This window comes from Poeciliopsis prolifica, unplaced genomic scaffold, assembly GCF_027474105.1.
Source record: "Poeciliopsis prolifica strain line A6 unplaced genomic scaffold, Auburn_PproV2 SCAFFOLD001, whole genome shotgun sequence".
NCBI classification, from domain to species: domain Eukaryota; kingdom Metazoa; phylum Chordata; class Actinopteri; order Cyprinodontiformes; family Poeciliidae; genus Poeciliopsis; species Poeciliopsis prolifica.
In genome coordinates, this window is record NW_026562376.1 from 2,168,325 (window position 1) to 2,189,030 (window position 20,706).

Consider the following 20,706-nt stretch of genomic DNA (forward strand, 5'->3'; position numbering starts at 1 on the left):
GATAACAAAAATTTATGATTTTACTGCACGGCACAGAAATTATAGCAGCACAAAAACACATATTGCTGCTTTTATTCCCTCTGAACTTCTTCAGATCTTTCAGCTACAAACTCAAAATTCATTGGCAGCTTTTAGAGATTTTATCAGACAGACAAACTCAATGTTGGAAGAAAATAACAGTGTTTTTATATTTTCACAAATAAATAAATGAAAATGTGATTCAGTTATATTCAGCCACTTTAACATCAATAAAAAAGTATTGATGCAACAGAATTTGATATTGATAGATGGATGGATGATTGATGGATGATTAGATGGCTGATCAGATAAATAGATGGATATTTTTCCATGTTTTTCCTGATTCAAGACTTTTCCATGCTACGTATTTAACTCCTTTAATCCCATCATGGAAAGTCGGTCGACGCTCCGCCTGAAGTCTGGGATCCTGACTTCCTGTTCGCCGCAGCACGCAGTACCCAGCTGCTAGCAGGCTGCACATGAAAGACAACTTAGGTTTCTTTGTGTAACCAGGAGCTCCAGTTGGACCACAGCTCCCAGTGGAACAAAGACACAGAGGGCCGTTGGGGGGGAAAGGTGAAAGAGAGAGGTGGGGGGGAAGGGGGGGAGGGGAGGGGGCAGGGTGTCCAGACCCACCTGGGCAAACAATGGCAGAGAGATGAGAGCGTGGCTCAAGGGCCCTCCCTGTCCCCAAAGTGTACAGCTGTCTGCAGGGGCTGGAGCGCAGATCAAAACAGTCCCGCCTGGTTCAGGTGTTGGACCTGGTTCAGGTGTTGGACCTGGTTCAGGTGTTGGACCTGGTTCAGGTGTTGGACCGGCTCGGTCCATTTTTGGAACAAGAGCCTTGGTCTCCATGACGAGTACGGCTCACTGAGAAGTGATACGTGTTAATGTTGCATTAATGAAAACAAAACAGACAAAAACTTGTTTTGCTCTAATAAAAGAGGCAAGGACATTTTATGTAAATGCAAAGAGGCAGCAGCTACTTTGTGTGCTTTACTTCACTTGTTTGAAAAAATTTATTCATTTTCTGTTGTTTTTACAGGTTTAATTAAATTTAATTTGTTGGATTTTTAAGCTTCAGCCTTGAACCGTTGCTAAAATCCAACCAACTTAAAATAAATTCTACCATTTTTAACAAATATGAAGCTAGAATCTGGTTACACCTGTTGACCCATTGACTTCCACTTCCAATCAATTCTCATCTCCCTTCAGGGCTCGGTTTGGGATTTCTCCCTTTGAGCTTGATTGCTCTGGCAGACTTTCAACCAATCGGCAAACAGAAGGAAGAGTCGTGATTTTCCTTGGTCTTTTTAGCTTCAGTCTGCCTATAAAAGCCATTCAGTCTGTGTTGGCCATTCTTCCAAAAATGTAACAATTAATGTCGAAACAAGAGAAAGGTAGTCGTTTAAAACTTCGACAGAGTCCATGCCTCCATCGTTTCTCAACAGCTGAGGATCCAAACCTTCAGAACGAAGCAAAACGTAAAACAAGGGAAAAGTTTTTACTGAGATAAAAAAACAAGTAAAAGAAATAGTTTCTTACAAATTATCACATTAAGTTTATCCAAATAAATATATCAAATCTATTATGTTGTCATGTCGAACATAATTGTAAAAAGTATGCTTGGCAAACAATTTTTTTTACATGTAGCAAATGAAGTATTTTCTTCACTTACAGAGTGAATTACAACTGAATGAGAAGTACAGAAATACTAGAAAACAGTGGCAACCCAGGAGAAAAATGACTCAGAATAACAAACCTAAATGTGAACAGAAGGAGAAATAAACAGAAACAGGAATAGGAAGAAAACAGGAAGTACATAAAACACAAATGGAAACAGACTATAAAACACTTGAAATACTTAGAGGACAGAAGACGAGCGAGTTTGAAGAATCTTCAAAGTAAATGCTGACTGCAAGATGTGACTGCTGTAATTTGTGTCCAGTTAACTGTGGGCTGTTTTTACCTATTCCTACCAAACTCCAAGCATTTGTTTTGCAGTCTGAGCTCAGAGAGGGGCCCTCCTGGCATTCACCTCCATGTTCTAACACTATAATCATCTGTTTCCCCTCAAACCTCTGTAATATGTTGCATAGCAGTTGATCCCACAACAGCATCACGCTGCTTAAGAAACACGGAGAAGCGAGGACGCATCCTTTTAGCCAATCAGCCCGTCACAATCTCACTTATACCAATCAATTTACGCCTGTTTTCATTCCATTCCTTCCTTCATTTCCATTCCTTGTTTCAGCTTCAGTCTCTCTTTTTGCGACTCTGTTGCTCTTCTGGTGCCTTGCATCTTGTGCGCTCACCAAGCAGCTGAAGTCTGCAGACAATCTGACGCGCCTCGCTCATAAAACACAAGGATTAGGCTTTAAAGCTCACTGGCTAACCACACAAAGAAACTTTATTATTTTCCAGTGTTACTTTTGATGAAATGTGGCCATGTAGTAACTTGAAAAATAATAGTAGCTTCAACATTTTAACTGCCAGTCTGTCTGAAGAGAAGGTCCAGCCAAGAGGAGGCTCTTCCCACATTCCTAATGCTAATCCGTTTAATATTTAACCAGGACCCAATACAGGAGTAATTATTTTTCCAAACAAATTACGCCCAAGGCTGAAACCACAAGCAATCTGATACGCCACAGCGATACATTCTCGTTCTGCCACAAGGTGCTATTAGTCATTCTAAATTATTTATCAAGCTTGGGTGAAATAGGATTTTCTTCAGACCTATTTCATGTCAAGCACTCAACTTCAAAAGAATACAAACAAGCCATCATGTTGCAAAAAGAAAGAAAAGCAATTTTTATGAAAAGCTCCTCTGGCTCGTTTTCAGAATCCCCTGGAGATGTCCATATGCAAGTCGATAAAGGAGCGACGATGCAGACGTAAATTATGTGGAAATGGCTTTTTTTCCAGACTTCAGAGCAAACAGTTCGCCAGCGCTCAGGAGACTGGCGACATCATTCCTGACAAAAAGCAAACTTTGATTAAATGACTCACAAAGCCTCAAAAATAAATCCAGAATATTTCCAGTTGGAAATATTAACCCTGGACAGGTCAGCAGTTCATCACACTCATTAACTCTTATGTTTCTGGACATAAGGGAGGAAGCCAGAGTACCCTGAGAGAAACCAGGGAACTGATAAAGATATGTGAGGTTTAGTGTTTGCTGACACCAGAGAAACAGCTGAAGTGACTTTAAACATGTATTTTTTCAAACACAGACATAAATGTATCAAATTATACATTTACATGAAAACTCTGCACGACACAAATAGCTTCACCAACTTGGCCAAACATATAAAACCACAACCTTAATCAGCGCAACTGGGAGTATGACAGCCAATCTGAACAGGGAATAAAGAAACTGAAAGTGGCAAAAACAGCAAGTTAACTAATTGAGTCAAACATTTAGAAATGAACTGCAACAGACCTTCTTTCAAATGGTTCAGAAAGTGCAATAAGGAATAATAAATATGATGTAAAATAAACAATGAGGCACAACGTTGCACATTGTCACTGATACCCAATCTAGAATCTAGAAACAGATATTGATATCGTATCGGTGCATCTCTATTGCAAACTCCATGCAGAAAGACCTCAGACCTCTGCTGCTTTTTATTCAATAAAAGTAAACTGATATTGTTGCTTTATGACTAAATGAGCTTATTCAACTCATCCATCTGAAAAACAAAAACATGTTTATAGAGCAACGACTGTCACCATCTATAGGAGCTATACGCTGCAGCCACATTTATTGGCCCCTGCATAAAAATCCTCGCAATAAATTCTTCTCTCTTTGTCTTACGAGAAGCATAATCTCCAAAAACAAAAACATTTATAACTTTTTTTATTATAAAAATTTGATGAATATATTCCTTTCCTAATGATGTATTTTTAAAGGAACAATCCCTGTTAGAAGACAGTTTATCTGCAACACTACAGGACTTTAAAATGTTGAAAACAACAGGAACCGTGACGACTGGCTGGACCAGGAACCAAATACCATCGCCATGACAACCATTTGTTTGGGACGGATGCTAGGAAAACTTGGTCAGATGAGACTAAGGTTGAGTCTGAACTGCCAGAGTTTTGGGGTGTGAAGTGAAGGATGAATTTGCAGAGCAGCAGAGAGACCCGCCGGCTCGTCTGCCACAGAATTAGCCAAACCATTTACCAGACATATTTGCACATTAGCAAATTCCTGCAACTGTGAAAACAAACTGTTTTGTTCTGTTGGAGACTTCATGGGCGCTTGCATGGGTCTGTGCACACCAGGCATCCTCTGTCACAGTGGCACAAGGTCCAAACACACACACAAGTACCCAGAGTCATGGTTTTGCAAACTGCAGCTCCCTGCTGGGCCTCAGCAGATCACACTCTCTTAGTTTCTCCCCCTGCCCTCTGACTGTTGTCAACAGTCGCAGTTTGTGACTGTCCACATAACGCCGCTCTCCCTGTAATTAAACTGCTTTAAATTTAATTTCCTGACCTGCAATAAATTAAGAAACTCAAGGTCCCAAAATGAATCTTTTTGTGTCGGGTCTTTATAGGCCTGGCGGCGTATTTTCCATCTTGGTGTTAGCTTTTAAATATTCATGTGTGCTGGATGGAGGAGGTGATGAGGGGGTTGCAGGGAAGGTGAGGCGTTTCGGTAGGGGCTGCCCCCTCTCTGGAGCTCCCTGTGGAGGGACGGCGGGGCATGCAGGAATGATGGAGGTAGGCGATCAGCAGGCAGCCTCATGATTTATTTAGACCCAGGGGCACCTGTGCCATTCAGCCATCACCCTGCCAACCAGTTGATGCTTGAATCCTACAAAAATAAGCTTCACATGTTGTTCAATGGAAAACATGTACATACAGTCCAATGTAAAACTATTCGCACCATATTAACCTTTTTTTTGTCACATTCCAAACATAAACTCAAAGATTAATGGTGACCTTGAACAGGTTAGGACAGATGTAAGAGTAACACAAAACATATTACATTTTTTTAAATAAAATCATTCAGAGATAAAGAGGTTTATTCAGTTATGCCTATTTTGAGCTGTTTTAAGATGTCTTGTCATTTTAAATCCAAAAAAGTTGCTGCTTATGTGGACGTTAACATTCACACAAAAATGACTGGAAAGACTATACAGCCGTACATTTTTGAAAAGCAGAAGTGGAGCCTCCTGCACAACCATCAAAAATGCAGCTATTGGTTTTATATGGTAAGTCAACAAAACATTTTTTTTTTCCAGCAGACATTGTACAGCGCATACAGGTAAAGCCAGCTGACCAAACGAGCTGGAGCTCAGCTTGGGTTGCTAGGCAACAGCGCAGTGCCCACTGAATAGGACTTCACAATCAGAAGGTTTTTGAAACGACTCATTTTTCACACACTAAAAAACATTAACTGTTGTTTAGGCTGTTTTTAGAAGCAGTAGAAACAAAATGTGCAAACTGTTAATTTTGTATAATAGTCTCCCTTTAACATAGATAGACCAAAGCCAGGCGGAATAATCAATAAATCGATTAATCGCATGATAAAATGATAATAATATTGATGGTTTCCATTCTGATTACTAATATTTTTGAAAGGAAATTAATTGGTTAGAATTAGAGAGCCAAAGTTCATGTGAAGGAATCTGTTTACAGATCTGATTTTATGGAACATTGATAAGAAGGAGATCAGTTTAAAGTTTGCTAATAATTAATGTAGGTGAGGTTTTCAGGCGGGACAGGAAGTCTGGTCAGACCTGATTAGTTTGGAGTTGATTTGTTTTGAAAACCAAGAATAATTTTCCTTCATTTCTTTGTTCAAGAGTTTTGAATACTTCAGCTATAAATCGCATGTCCTACTAATGACTTTCTGACTGAAATTGAAGCAAGAGCTGCATTTCAATAACCTACCAAGCAGCATTATGTAGGAACTCCAGTAAGATAAGTCACTACTGTCTTCTGCCATCATTTCCTAAACACACTACCAAAAGCTTAGGTGAGAAAAAAATCCAGTTTCAACTGAGCCGATCAATAGAGAGCGCAGAGATAGCAGCCTTAGTGAGTCTGAGTGGGCAGCGTGCTGCGTTTTATCGAGGCGGCTTCATTTCCCCCAGCCTCATATCCTGCCTAATGTATGGAAATTGAACTGGGACGGAGAACAAAGAGCAGCATCCAGAATAAAACAGAGCGCTGAACCTCTTGTCTGAGCCCTACCAGAGCGCACACCTGTGCAGCCTGTCAGAGTGCAGCAATGGGTCTATCTGTCTCCTGCATGGCAAAGTTCACATCCATCTTAAATAATTCAATCATTTTCATTCAGAATAAATGTGCGCAGCAGAGTTATATATGTCCTGATGCATATGCTTGACAAGCGGTAGTTAATTAGCTTTGCTGCTACATGCCTGCTGCTTGCTGACTGCTCTGTGGAGACACATGGAAGAGCTGCCCAGAGGCAAATCATAAATGAGAAGCAGGTTATTAGGATTCTGTCATGCATACTAAGGTATTATAACTGCCATAAAGAGTGTAAGAGTGAATACACAGAGTGCTAAATGTCGTTTCAGGGGTCTGCCTCTTATTTGCTGCTTCCTGATAGCGATCTATGGCCTCAGCAGCAGCCAGACAGCCCCGGACCTCAGCGGTCACAAGCTGAAAATTTATAAAAACTAATTATTAAACAAGGTGAAAGTCAGCAGAAAAACTAACAGCGTTCCTGTCAGGCTGAAACTAATGAAAGCTCATCTGCGTTAGGAATTATCTGCCACTGCTTGGGGATGAAAGTTCCAGGTAGTGGTAGGAATGCAAAACAAAAACCCATCTGCACATCCAGCCCTCTCTCTGCTCTCATCCCCTTCCCAGCCCCCCGTTTTTTCTTCCCCACCGTTCAATCATGAGAATCTTCTAATAAACAACACCTGCACTATTAGCAGCGCCCCTGCAGATGAGCCAACCTGTTTCTCAGACCTTCTCGAAAAATCATTGCTCCTCTTTAGTAACCTGATCCCGCTGTTCTTCTACCTTTCTCCCCCTCCTTGGCACACACGCCTACACACACACACACACACGCCTACACACACACACGCACTTTAACGCACGCTCCATAGAACAGTAACTAATAGCAACCTGATTTGCTAAAACAGCCCTTGATGTTTGACGGAGTCGGGGTAAATGTGCTGGAACGCCTGTCCTGTCTGTCTGGTTGGGTGACGCTAACAACAGATAGCGAGATATCTAGACAGGTGGAGCAGAGACTCATCTTACACTCACAGCCCAAACAGACACCATGCAGCTGGACAGGCATCTACATGCAGTATATTTAGTCTCCTGCTTTTACCACCATCATAAAAGTCATAAAGTCCAGAGTTTATGGAGTTTTGTGGCTTTTCTTTGCCTCAGATGTCACCTTTTACTGATTATGAGAATAGCTGGACCATTCACGATTATTTGTGACTCCAGGGATCTCATCCCTCTCTCTCAGAAGCTGCTGACTCATTTTCATCACAACAACTTCTAAAGGAATAATATTTGAAGCCATAAAACTATCTATATAAATTATTATTAATGTGCCATAAAGTTTATGATGTCTATAAAACAGGGTTCCTAAAAAGACTCTAGTTTTGACACTTCTCTTCAAGTTCTTGGGTACTTTTTAGCACATAGTCAGAATGATTATTAAATCTGCAGCATCAGAACTTTATACAGAATTTTTTAAAATGCCACATCTGCTGAACAATATCTAGTTAGAATAAAATAGGAAATATTATCAATGCTGTAGGAGAAAGTTAATTGTTATGGGCAGAAAATAAGAGCTTTTCCATCCGTCCGTCCGTCCGTCCGTCCGTCCGTCCGTCCATCCGTCCATCCGTCTATCTATCTATCTATCAATAGCTTGATAGCGATATCTATATGCAGAGCATCTAGTTAATTAGCTATAGGGGATTTCAATTGTTGTTTAAAAATGTTTTTTGGTCTCTGCCAAAAAACAGAAAATGTTTTATTTAATCCTTCAGCAGGACAATGAACCAGAAACGTTTCCAGATTTATCAATCACAAAATGAACAGAACCGAAATCCTGTAGAGAAGCTGTGGGCTGAGCTGAAGAGGAAAGTATGAGATAAGAACCAGGACGCTGAAAGAGCTCGGGATCCTGCGTAGAGGAATAGTTAAAGTCAAAATATATATGTTTTTTACATAATAACAGCAATAAATCTTCAGCAAATACAGTGTGTTATGTGTTTTTCCATCTGTCTGCACAATGCATGTCCGTGTCAGTGCCAGCTGCCGCCATAAGGTCTCCTCTCAGCTGGACGACCTCAGGAAACCTCACATAAACTTAAACAACATCTTGTTGCATTCAACAAATGTCATGGCCTTAGCCAGGAGAGATAAATAGGACAAAAATGTCCATCTGGGACAGGACAATAATTTCTTTATCTGGCACATGGTAAGCCTGAGCTGGAAGCTTACCTGTGACATAATTAGCCACAAGGAAGGAAGGAGAGGAGCCTCAGGAGAAGATAGAAGGGAGATTAAGGTTAGGTCATATACTCATGTAATCAGGATATAAACAGAACAGAACATGTGGATGTTTTATGAAAACTGTGTTGAAAAGCAGAGGAATCAAGAGAACAGGCAGAAACCGACGACCCTGAACAGAGCTGAACCCCAAACTGCTCTTTACCTTCAGCTCTGCTTTTTTTATTTGCATGAGTCAACCTTGTGAAAATCCATAAGTCATTTGCAAGGCCGTTACAGGACATATCATGTCAACAGCAAACAATATCTGGGACATCCAAAAAGCAAACAGCTACTGCCATTAATCTCCCTGGTCGGTTCACCTCATTAAACAAAAAAATAGTCATTGTTCATAACAAGATAAACAAAAAGTCATTCAACAGGAATCAATACAGAGCAGGGATGAGACTGTGGTGAATATAAAAGATAATAAGCACACCTGGGTGTAATCTCCACCCTGTTGGTGAACATAGCTGCTGTCCTATCATCTGCGATCACTAAAGATGGAGGGACGTTTTCCTTTGAGCTTCTGAACTCGCTGTGAACTCTGCCCACTAGCACACCCACAGTATTCATCCACCACCAGTGCATTTCACTGGAAGAAATTGTTCATTACGGAGCACTGAGACCCGACAGCACCGCCTCCCTCCCGCCCTCCACCGGAGCATCAAACCAGGGTCCCCCCGGTTGGGGTTCTGGTGGCTGATGGGTAAGTCTTTCTTTCCTGCCTTCTGTTGCCAAGAGGAAATGAAGGGATGATCTTTCCGGCCTCCTCCACTCGTCACTCCCACGGAAAACAAACAGGAATGTCTTATAACCTGCTTGTTGACTTAAAGCAACGACACCTGAAACAAGAACCGCAACTAACCATTATGTTCAAAATCAGCTGTTCTATAGATTATTCTGATTAATCACATTTTTCATTTGACCACTGAAGCATTTTTATACCATATTAGAAATCATTAAACTATAAATATGAATAAATAGTTCTATTCTTTCTGAAATAATAAAATAAATGTTGTATTTACAGGCAAAGACGATTTTATCTTTACTGTGAAATATATATGAATTTATAAAGTTTTTGTTTAATTACTGCAATAAAGATGGTGTTTTTTTGTGTCCGTATACTCCTATTAGCAAATAATCGATTACTAGTTGACAATTATTTCAATAATCAATCAATCATGATGAATGTGATTCATCATTTCAATCCTGACCTGGACATGCTGCTGTTTCGGCTTTAAAACCATTAAAATGTTCCCCACTGTGGTTTAAAAGAATACAGAGGAAGGAACAGGACTTAACTCTGTTGCTGCTCACTGTCAATCAGCTGCCTGAAACAGGACGCTGCACTTTCCTGTTGTCAACTACAAATAAATAAAATAATGTGACAAAATCACAGCAAAGGTCATGACTGCCACAGTGCCAGCTGCTGTGCCGAGCAGAAAAAAGGGACATTTTTCTTCACCATAAACCGGTTTGTTTGTTCAATGCTGTCAAAAACACAGAGGATCACGGTTTGCAAACCAAAACGGCGCCACCTGTTGCTGAGTGTGGTTGTAAAACTGCAGTTTGGAAGTGAAGCAACCGACTCCAGGTTGATTACACACAAAGTGAACAGCTAAGCCTCTTATTTTGGTTCTGGTCCATTAAGAGAATAACATCAGGAAGATTCTGCACCAAGCAAATGTAAACTACAACCAAAATCAGCAGATATGTTCTTCCGGAGGTTCGTTTAAGTTTCTGCATGAAAAGCTGGATAATAAATATAAAAACACCTATAATAACTATATTAATCAATAGTAGCAGAAGGAATAATTGTTGCCTTTCTGTTCAGATAATCACACATATAATGACATAAAAAGCTTTGAAAAACTGGCATGTTTACCTTAAGGTTATATCATGAGAATCTCATACCAGTTTTGTTAAAAATAAATATCATTAAATTTGAGGCTTAATTTGTTTTAGTAACATCCATGTATTTCATCCTATATGAAAATCTTTCCTTGTGTAAGCATCTGTGTTAGTTTATTAGGCTTGGATTAGATCATTGATTTAACTCCTTTGGGTTGTTTTTTTGAACTTCTAAATCTATTTCAGCTAAATTAAATAATAGCTTATGTAAACACTCAGTTCATTTAAGTTGGTTTGGATTAGTTAATTGATTAAACTGCTTGTGGGAATTGTTTCAATCTGTGACTCCTTGTGAAAGTTGTCTGGTCATTAAAATCAAAGGCAACGACTGACTGAACTAAAGGAGGATGGCTTTGAGTTTTTAAAATGTCAGTTTTTAATGTGCAGAGTATATTTGCTCAAATGACACTCTGAATTATAAGACAAAATTTTGCATGTAAAAAAATGCATGTAGTCATGTGGAGTGCAAGCACCGCTGGTGGAGCATGGGTTGCTTTCAGTGGTATGAATTATTTTTTCAAAATAAATTCCAACAAATAGACTGTAACAAAAACAAAAACTAACAACTGAAGCCAAAAACAGCAAATCCAGAGAACTGCTTTATATGCAAGGTAGTCATTATCAATCTTTCCTATTTCAAAAATGTGCATTTTTACTTTCTGGGTAAGAATGGAGTCATAACTAAACCACATCCTTCAAAAAATAATGAGGTGGAATTATTAAGGAATTTTTTTTTTTCTTTTATTTCTTTCACTGAATAAAAACAAACCAACTCCAGTTCCAAAACAAATAATTACAAATTCTTCATTTACTGCTGGTCCAAATGTCTTTGTGTCAACAGGCAAGTTTTTCATAGGAGGAGACAGAAATCACATGCGGGGAACCTCAGGGTTCAACCCTGGGACTCCTTTCATTTAATATCCACTGCTAACACTAACCCAGTTCAAGTAATAAGATTAGTTACCAGATGAACCTGAACCAATCAAAGCACAAGATGCTTTGGGCAAATCAATATGTGCCAAAACTTTCTCCAGCTGAAAAGAAACAAAACTGAAGTCGATGCTGAAGAGGAATGATCAATAATCAGCAGCACACACCTTCACCTACTACAGCTGGAAACTAGTGATTAGGCGTGAACCTTCAGAGGCACATAAAGACAGTTACAAAGCCGGCCTTCTATCAACTGAACAACATTTCCAGAATTAAAGGACTAATGTCCCAACAAGAGCTATAATTTCAATATAAAGACTCATATATGGTTTATATTTTTGTGCTAGTTTTACACATATCTGTATTAAATGTTACTATACTGTGAGAACTGCAGGTTTATGGAGGTGAAAATTGTCAGAAACATTTTGAGAACCACCTGCATGGAGGATGACTTTAGCTTCAGAGAGAGAAGGGAGAGAAAGAATAAATAATGGAGGTGAAAAGCAAACATGATAATCCACCAACACCTGACAGACCTCCAAAGCAAATATACACACATCACTTTTTCAGTTCGTAGCAGGATTTCAGTTTAACTAATTACAGTTTCACTACAACCTCTGACCTCAGATGTAATCATGTTACATTCTTTTGAGATTTTGATTTTGTTCAACAATAAACTAAGCAAGAAATGTTTTATTTATTATCAGCAATAGAAGCATGAATTCTTTGGACCAGCTTTAATCATCATTCAGAGGCCCCACAAAATGGCCCGCAAATGGCCCCCGAGCCACATTTTGGTCAACCCTGCTTTTGAGGACATCAAAGTGACTCATGAACATCCAAAACAACCAAATGGTTCTTCACAGAGACTCTTCCAGCAGAAAGAAGCACAAAGCCGAGCTGAAGAGCAACACCTGGCAGTTGTGTGTGTGTGTGTGTGTGTGTGTGTGTGTGTGTGTGTGTGTGTGTGTGTGTGTGTGTGTGTGTGTGTGTGTGTGTGTGTGTGTGTGTGTGTGTGTGTGAGTCATGCAACAGCTCACACACACCTGCTCTTCCATCAAAGCCAGAGCCACACCTGAGCCCCAAACTATCTACTATCTTAAATCTGCCTTTGCTCAAACCAAAGCAAAGTTTTTCTGTAGGTAGAAACATGAATTGGGAGAGAAATGCAGAGTCTTCCCTGAGCGTCATCTGGTTCTGGTGCCGCTGGTGTGGATTACAAGCATTTATAACGGGAGAACTCGGCCTGACTCTTCAACTCTATCCCTGGGGAAACGGGAGCTCCTCTGTGATGGGGGGCCGGGTATCTAAAGGCAGGAGGGCGAATATTTGGATATGGGCAGATTACCGCCTCACATGATTAGCATTCTTCTTCTTCTTCTATGACACAGTTTGTCTGGGATCCTTTCAGTTCCCTTCTACCGCAAACAGGAAGCCCGTTTTTAACACAAACTTCTCTGCAACCAAACAAAGTCACCGCTTCATAAATTCCCTGTGGTCGGCTGCGTCTTTACGAGAGGCTGAGTGAGACGTGAGAAAGCTGAGCAGGACCTCCATAATCATCAAAGTAGCACCAAAACATGCTTGTTTTATCTCATTAAACACAATAAGCAGCTGGCCACTTTACAAGCCTTTGAGTTTTACTGGCCTGCTTAGGATTAAATAAGGGTTTAACAAACGCAGTAAATATGAGGAAAACACAAAGCTGGAATGCAGAAACAATTTAAGCAGCAGCGAATCTAAATGGTTATTAATCAGCCCAACAATGAAAACATTTCCACTAAAACAAAAAACAATATAAACACAACCATCAGGAACAAATAAACTACGGTAACTTTTTTTCTTTTCTGCATCTTCTGATAGATTTAAAACTAAAGCAGAATAGTTTGTCTGAATATTTTGTGTTGCTCAATAATGTAAAATCCCAATAAAATATAAATACTGTTTGTGATAAAGGCTGAAGTATCATGAATACTTTTGCGAGGCAGCGTCTCGGGTCTCTGAGGCTCTTACCTGTAGTATCTGCTCTGCAGGTAGGTGGAGCACACAGCTTTGGACACGTGGCTGGCTGAACCAAAGTCAATGACTTTGACTCTGTAGGGCTGACGCGAAGGATCCACCAGCATGATGTTCTCCGGCTTCAGGTCGGCATGGATCAGCCCCAGGCTCTTCAGCTTCATCAGCGCCGTGGCGACCTGCTGGAGCACCGGTCTGATGTACTTGAGCGGCAGCGGGCTGAACTTGTTCTGCTTGAGGAAGTCATACAGGTTCTGCTCCAACATCTCAAACACCAGGCACGTGTGGTTCTTGTGCTGGAAGCACTCATAGGCTCTCACAAAGTTGTAGTCGTCTGCGCTCTCTGTGCTGAGGCGCGCCAGGATGCTGACCTCGATCTGACCCTGCCGCGCGTACGATGGGTGGTTTTTTAGGATCTTGATGGCCACTATCTCATTGGTTCCCCTCTTCCAACACTTAACCACCTGACCAAAGGTCCCCCTCCCCAAGAACTCCAAGACTTCATAGGTGTTGGTCATGGAGCAGAGCACCTCGTGCTGCACCAGCTGGTAGTCCCCCTCGTTGTTGGAGCCGCTGTTCTTGGATGTGGCCGTGGAGGTGGCGGTGGCCGCTGTGGCCGCCGTGGCTCCGCTGGTTCCGCCGTTCTGGATCATGGGTGGGCCGTGCTCCTCAATGATCTGCACGCTGCTGTTGTTGTCGAGCTCTTCACTCTTGCGCTTAAGCCCGCATCGCTGGTAGGTGTCCAGGAGGCTCACCGTGCTGCGCCGCGTCAGGTTGTGGACTCCGCCGCCGCCACTACCACTGCCGCTGTCTCCACCGCTGCTGCCCAGCAGAGAGCTGACGGCCCCCGAGGTGCTGCTGGCCGAGGCGACCACGATGTGGCCAGTGCTGGCCGGGAAGATCAGGGTCTGCTCGTAGGGCAGGGCGGAGCCGCTGAGGCCTAGAGGAGCGCCACCGGTGGCCGACACGTTCTTGCTGCTGTTGTAGACTTTGCTATGCGTGCCGTACCCTGTCATATCCCAGTTACAGCTCTGCTCCACCTTCAGTTTCTTTACGCTAAAGAAGGCACTTGACTGGAGAGTGTGAGGGGAGAACACTTGCACTTGCGAGGCCATTCCTGCAAAAAGAGGGGGAAACAAAATGAAGGCGTAGAAGTTAGGAATCAGAAACAGGAGCAGCAGCTACGAGCTTTAACGAAAAGCAGCTTGAGGTCGGAGCAGGTCACTGAAACACAGAGAAATATTCATTTATTTCAAACTTCCAAAAAACTGAAAAATTGAGTAGCTTTAAATTAAGGCTAAAACCTCCTAAGATTTGCTTCTGATTACTAATCAATGAAACATTGATCAACATATATGATGTGTATTGACCATTTTGATGATGGCACTCGACAAAATGGAATGTTAGTCACTGGTTTCTCTGTTTTGTTGTTTTTTTTTCTAGTGTTTTTATGATGTTAAGCATTTTAAGCTGCCTTGTTGCTCAAATGTGCTGTACTAATAACCTTAATGTATAGAAATATTTATATATTTAACTGACTCTTCCAGTGCACCAAAGTCAGATAAATCACTTTTACCAAATTATTAGCAAACAATCTGAAAAGTGTGGCTAGCATTTCTGTTCACCCTTGCCACACTTCTCAGATTTCTGCACAAAAACAAAAAACAAACTTTGCATTATTTCCCTTATAATTCACCATTTTGCTTTACTTCCTCAAAAAAATTAAACATATTGTTGTATTTTTTTCAACAATATGTGTCCACAAGAAACTCTTTCTAACATTCATATAATGTTAGAAATACTGGTATTTGCAAGTGAAACAACTTGAGATTCAGTCAGGAAGTTCTTCAGATTGTTCAGCTGCTTTAAGAAGTAGCAGATTTAGATTAAATATTGCTCATGCAAACCACCGGGTCCTGCAGAGGAAATGCCTTTTCCCCTTTCTTCCCATCTGCAGACTTGTGAAAACTACAAGAAGAGCTTTTCATTGGACATTCCACTGAAGCTCAGCAGCACAAAATAAAACCAGAAAAAACAGGTTTGACAAATGCAGCTTTGAAGGAATCGTGTTTTTCTGATCCTCCCAGCCCTCCAGAGGCAATTATTGGTACACAATTACTCACTTAAGAGGAGGTGGAGAAAGAAACTGTAAAACAAGAAGAAGGGCCAATGAACTCTTGAACAAGCAAGAGATCCTGAAAACAACAAAACAAAAGCAGAAGCGAGCAGCGAGGCTGAACTCCTGGGAACGAGTTGCCTCAGAATAAGCAAGAGCTTCTCCAAGCAAACAGCTGCCCAAAATAGTCCCTTCCTTTATCTCACTCTGTTTTCTGCAAACAGATTCCTTTGTAACACAGAAATTATTATTACAACACATAAACGATTATCCAAGGCTTCTGCATGGAGACCTGAAATGAAGAGTTTCTCCCCTGTTCCCACAATACTCAAGTAAATAGCCTTCAAATTCTGTTTTCTGGAGGAGAAATTAGCCATTGGGAACCTTTTTTTGCTTTCACAAATAATTGAACAGCCATAGTTCTTCCAAAATAGGACAACAGTTGTAATAGTTGGGCTCCATTGTGCCGCCTGAGGAAGTCATTTTTAGCCTTTTCACTGTTGATGATGATTAATTGAGCAGGAAGCTGCTGCCCTCCTCTACACTTTGATTCAATTGTTTTATTTTGCCACTGCTGACCTTTCTTCCTCCTGCATTTTGAATTTCTTATTTATAGTTTGGCCCACACTGCAAAAAAACATTTGCACCAAGTATTTTTCAGTGCAAAACTAACTTACAGGTAACTTTCCAGCAAGTTATAGGAGCTTGGTTTAAGTCAATAATTATTTAATGATGAAAAAGTTCTAGTTCCACATACAACATGTGAAAAAAGTCAAGTAAAATAATCTCCCAGTGGAACTTGTACTTTTTAAAATCAGTATTAAGAAAGCATGAACTTAAAACAAGCTCATATGTCTTTTCTTTTTCCAAACAAAAAATTGTTTGGACATCAACAGTTGGACGACTCCTATTAGAAATAAAATAGCAAACATCATGGGAACATTGGAGAAATAAAATGTTTAATAAATGTAAAAGGCTTCTTGGATATGTCCTATTTATGAGGAATATGAGGAAAATGCAAACAAAACAACAAGACATATTTGATAAGTTACAAAAAAGGCTTTATGCTTATAAATACAGTTGATCCCATGAACCAACTAATAAACAATTTATTCAAAGTAATAACTTAACATTTAGCACAAAAATACTAGAAATAATGCATAAAGCTTTGAAAGAATCATCTTTCTGGAATTTAGAAACTATTGAAATTAAGGCAGAGTAAATCTAATTTATGAGGTTTGTTCATATTTGAACACAATAAAGAGAAAAGTAAAGTCTCGATGTGTTTCTGGTGTGAAAATATGGAATGAATTTAATGATGAACTCAGATTATGTGCTATTAAAATATTGAATTATAATATAAAATTATATTTTATTTGACAAATAAAGTGAATCTGAATCAAATTTACTATGATATTTGCACCAGAATATTTTAAAAGATTTTGTGTTTTGTAGTTTGACTCCAGTGATTCTTCAGGTGTCGAATGTAGCAGGACTGAAGGTGCTTTATAAATGAGGGCGCTTTAAATTAGACCTTCTTCATGCTTTCTGTCGGCTCTTTCCATGAAATCGACACGTCTGCGCAGCGCCGTCTGACTCCTCCAGAGAAGCAGTGAAGAACGTCCGCAGGGCTATTAGGGTCAAGGCTCTCTGCTAATCACATAAGCCCTGAAGGCCAGATGTCACTCCTTGGATTACCGATTCCTGCGCCTGGACTTTAACGCTAAAAATAATTTGAATGATGGTTTGCGTCAGAGAACGGTGTGACTGAGCGCGCCGGGAGGATAATCGCAGGCGCAGAGTGACGGACGGCCGGTTTGGAAACTGCCAGGGTCATTATGGATGGCTCTGGTTTTATGAGGTTAGCCAATCTTTGCAAACAAATTCCTGCTCAGCTCTGGTCACTCATTGACCCGCGGTCAGAGAGATGCTCACCTATGCAGGTGCAAAGAACTGTGACCGATAGGCGTCATATTAAACAGAAATAGAAAGCAAGTTAAAGCAAGTAGTTCAAATGAAAATATATAAAAACAGAATAAAGAATAAAATACTGTACAGCAGAGGTCTCAAGCTCTTTTTCATTTCAGGCCAAATCAAGATCAAAAATGTTTTTAAAGAGCAAAAAGTATTGATAATAACCATCAGAAATCTCTTGAAGTAGTATTACATATTTTACAGGCACATAGTTTGATTTTATAGCACAATCAAGTAACTACATTACTATAAAAATGCTATAAATGTCAAATATGACAATAAAGAAATTTGACTTTGTAATTTAATGCCTTGAAATTGGACCTCTGTCTCTTTAACTCATGCTCTTTCTGAAACATTGAAGCTGCAGGATAGCTTTAAGGCACTTTATGGATATCCTCTGGCCATAAAGCAAAATATTGAAGGAATTGAAAAGATTTACACGAAAGAGACAGAATCCTAAATAACTGATTTAGACAGTTTATCAGCATAAAAAGTTGATTTGGGTGTCAGTCATCAACTACCAAATTTTCCAGAAACAGAACAAACTAACAGAAAACTGCAAAACAGCTGAAACACTGAGAACCTTTAAGTCTAGACCAAAAGCCCAGCTGCTTAGAATTGCTTTTGAAACATAATATAATGTGTAACGATACCACTTGACAACTGTTGGCTACAATTTTGTATTTTTTGTGTGTTAAGTTATAAAACACTTTGATCTGCCTTGTTGCTGAAATGTGCTATAAAAATAAACTTGACTGAAACTTGATTGATTGAGTTACATTTAAAATGTGAAAACTAAAAATAACAGTGGAAATGAACATTTATGGTGATAAAGTTTTACATCTACTGAGAGGAAGGATCTCATAAAATGCTCCTTTGTGCACATCGTATGCAACAGTCTGTCACTGAAGGAGCGCCATAGACTTCTTCAGTCACTTGTTTTTGGATGAGGTGCCATTGGTCAGTCGATTTTAAATTTTCCTCCACAATTAAAGAAAATGACCATGACTGAACTGGAAATTCAGCTTTGAGAGAAAAGTTAAAGGTTTCCAGCAGCAGTTTGAAAGCCTGGTGCAGAACACAGATAAGTAATTAAATGAACCAACTGTAAGAGGTCAGATGGGTGGAATGTTATCTCATGACAACATTCACAGGCAACAATGGAGCCAATTATAGTTTGTTGGAAACAGAGCTCCGGTTCTCATGAATCCATCTTCACCAAACTTACAGTTCCAACATATTTATGATCTCAAACCCTCCGTGCGATCTGAAATCTATGCTTGAATTTCTGAACTCCAAAGATCCATTGTTGCACTTTTACAATGTTGGAACGCCTTCAGTAACCAAGGTTTTCCATTTAGCATACCTAAAGGAGCATTGTGAGTCCCACACACTGCAATTAAGCATACCAGAGAGGCAGTTCACTGCGTAGGGAAGCAGCATGTTGAAATGATAATAGACAATGTTTTCAGAGAGATTACTTCTCTGTCAGGGGTTGGTTAATCTCCTTTTTGGGGAGGATCAGCGTGGATAGTAAGGGTGAGGGAGGGGAGGAGAACGGAGACGAACAGGGAGGTCATGAATGGCCGCTGACGGCTTCTGTTTGCCGTCTTTTATTAAACTCATCTATATTAAGTTCCTGACAGCGAGAGCAGCACTGAGAACAGCTTCAGACGCCACTAAATATGCAAAGTGAGCAAAAATAGTCATAAAAATGAACAAAATTGCCACAGAAATCAGAGCAATTTGCAGTTTGAGAAGCAGAACGATGTATAACTGTTTCACCAGAGGAACTGTTCAATGTTCCGTCGACAACCAGAAGAGATCGAATGTAGGAACATCAGCAATCACCTGGGAGACGCCAGACTCCAGTCTGTTCAGTGTCTCCAGGCTTAGATATATTTAAACAACTTCTTGAGGCTGAATGGCTGCGGACACCGAAGGAAATACTCTAATGACCCCGTCTCTCTTAGTGTAGGTCGGAGCGTCATCAGGCTTGGAGGAAAAGGGGGGTTGGTCCAAAACGTTGGGTAATGAAATGACCTCTGACTGTCTAGACAAAGCATTATCTCACCCTTTGCTCCTGTTTTCATGCACGCTTTGCTTTCTGCACCACAAAGCTTGAAGAGAACCGACCCAGATCTCACCTGATGCACAATGTAGGTCTGTGAGGATTTTAACACTTGCAGAATATGTATGGGGGAATTTTAGTGTCATAATCCAAGAGCAGAAAGAAGTCTGAAAGCAGGATTTAATGTCTTTTGTTCTCAAAACATGTAATACTTCTGTTTATATTTTTATTTTGAAAGCCGGACTTCATGTCTTTCTTCTCAAAACTTCTCACACAAAGTCTCTGGACTATGGCAGAAAAATTTCTCCATATATATGTGCTAAACTGGTATCACAAAAGTAAAAAAAATAAACAAAGCACACCTAATAGCTGCCACAGAGAGTGGAATAAATGGAAAGTATAGAATGCATAAACTAGAGCTGCACAGATTGTAGTTTTCTGGTCGATCAACAGTCTTTAAAAACTTTACTCTTCTGATTGTGGCTGATATAATTTTTTTTTTCTGAAAAGTCAGTAAATGTGGTGACTACAGTTAGACACGAGCTGGTGGGCGATATGAAGTTTTATTACAATATTTTGTGCTACTATTGTGATAACGACAAATGTGACAATAAGAAATATTTATTTTTTAGGTAACTGTATGTCAGCAATCATAGCCTCACAAAACGTTTCTATCTGTGAAAAGATTCTTCAGGGCAAAAGTTTGATTTGTGTCACAGAACAAACAGCAAATTCGTTTATTTGAGCTTTGTTCAGGACAATGCTAGGATTAGCACACAGAATTGGTTTTTGGGGAAAGTCGACTCGTGTCATCTTTCAGTGGACATTATAAAGCAACTTTATTTATTAACACAAAACATAAACCAAGCAGCAGCTGAGATGTTTTCAAGATAAAATCCAGAAACCATGAAAACTTCAGCAAAAACAGATTTCTCTAGCTCTGCCTCAGTCTAAGGCACTTTTCCCCACTTTCTCCTCCTCTCCAATTTGAATTATTTAAACTTTGAACTTTCTGAAGCTCCATCCGGTCTGGCGTTCTGTTTGGCTGTCAGGAGGAGGGAATCGGTCGAGATGCTGCTGCCATTAACTAATCGTTATCTCTCTCCTGCTCTGAACTTTTTACTTTTTATGAACGTAGAAAGTTCTCCTGGTTCAGTTC

At 40.1% G+C, this 20,706-nt stretch overlaps 1 protein-coding gene across 3 annotated transcripts in view; it reads right to left on the minus strand.

The window, feature by feature from the left end:
- The window catches only part of hipk2 (homeodomain interacting protein kinase 2), an 87,364-nt gene that overhangs the window by 52,829 nt on the left and 13,829 nt on the right, over positions 1 to 20,706 (minus strand). For all 3 annotated transcript variants that reach the window (XM_055027873.1, XM_055027888.1, XM_055027881.1), the window contains exon 2: positions 13,384 to 14,503. In XM_055027873.1, coding sequence (XP_054883848.1) covers positions 13,384 to 14,503 — 1,120 coding nt within the window. The remainder of the gene's footprint in view (positions 1 to 13,383; positions 14,504 to 20,706) is intronic.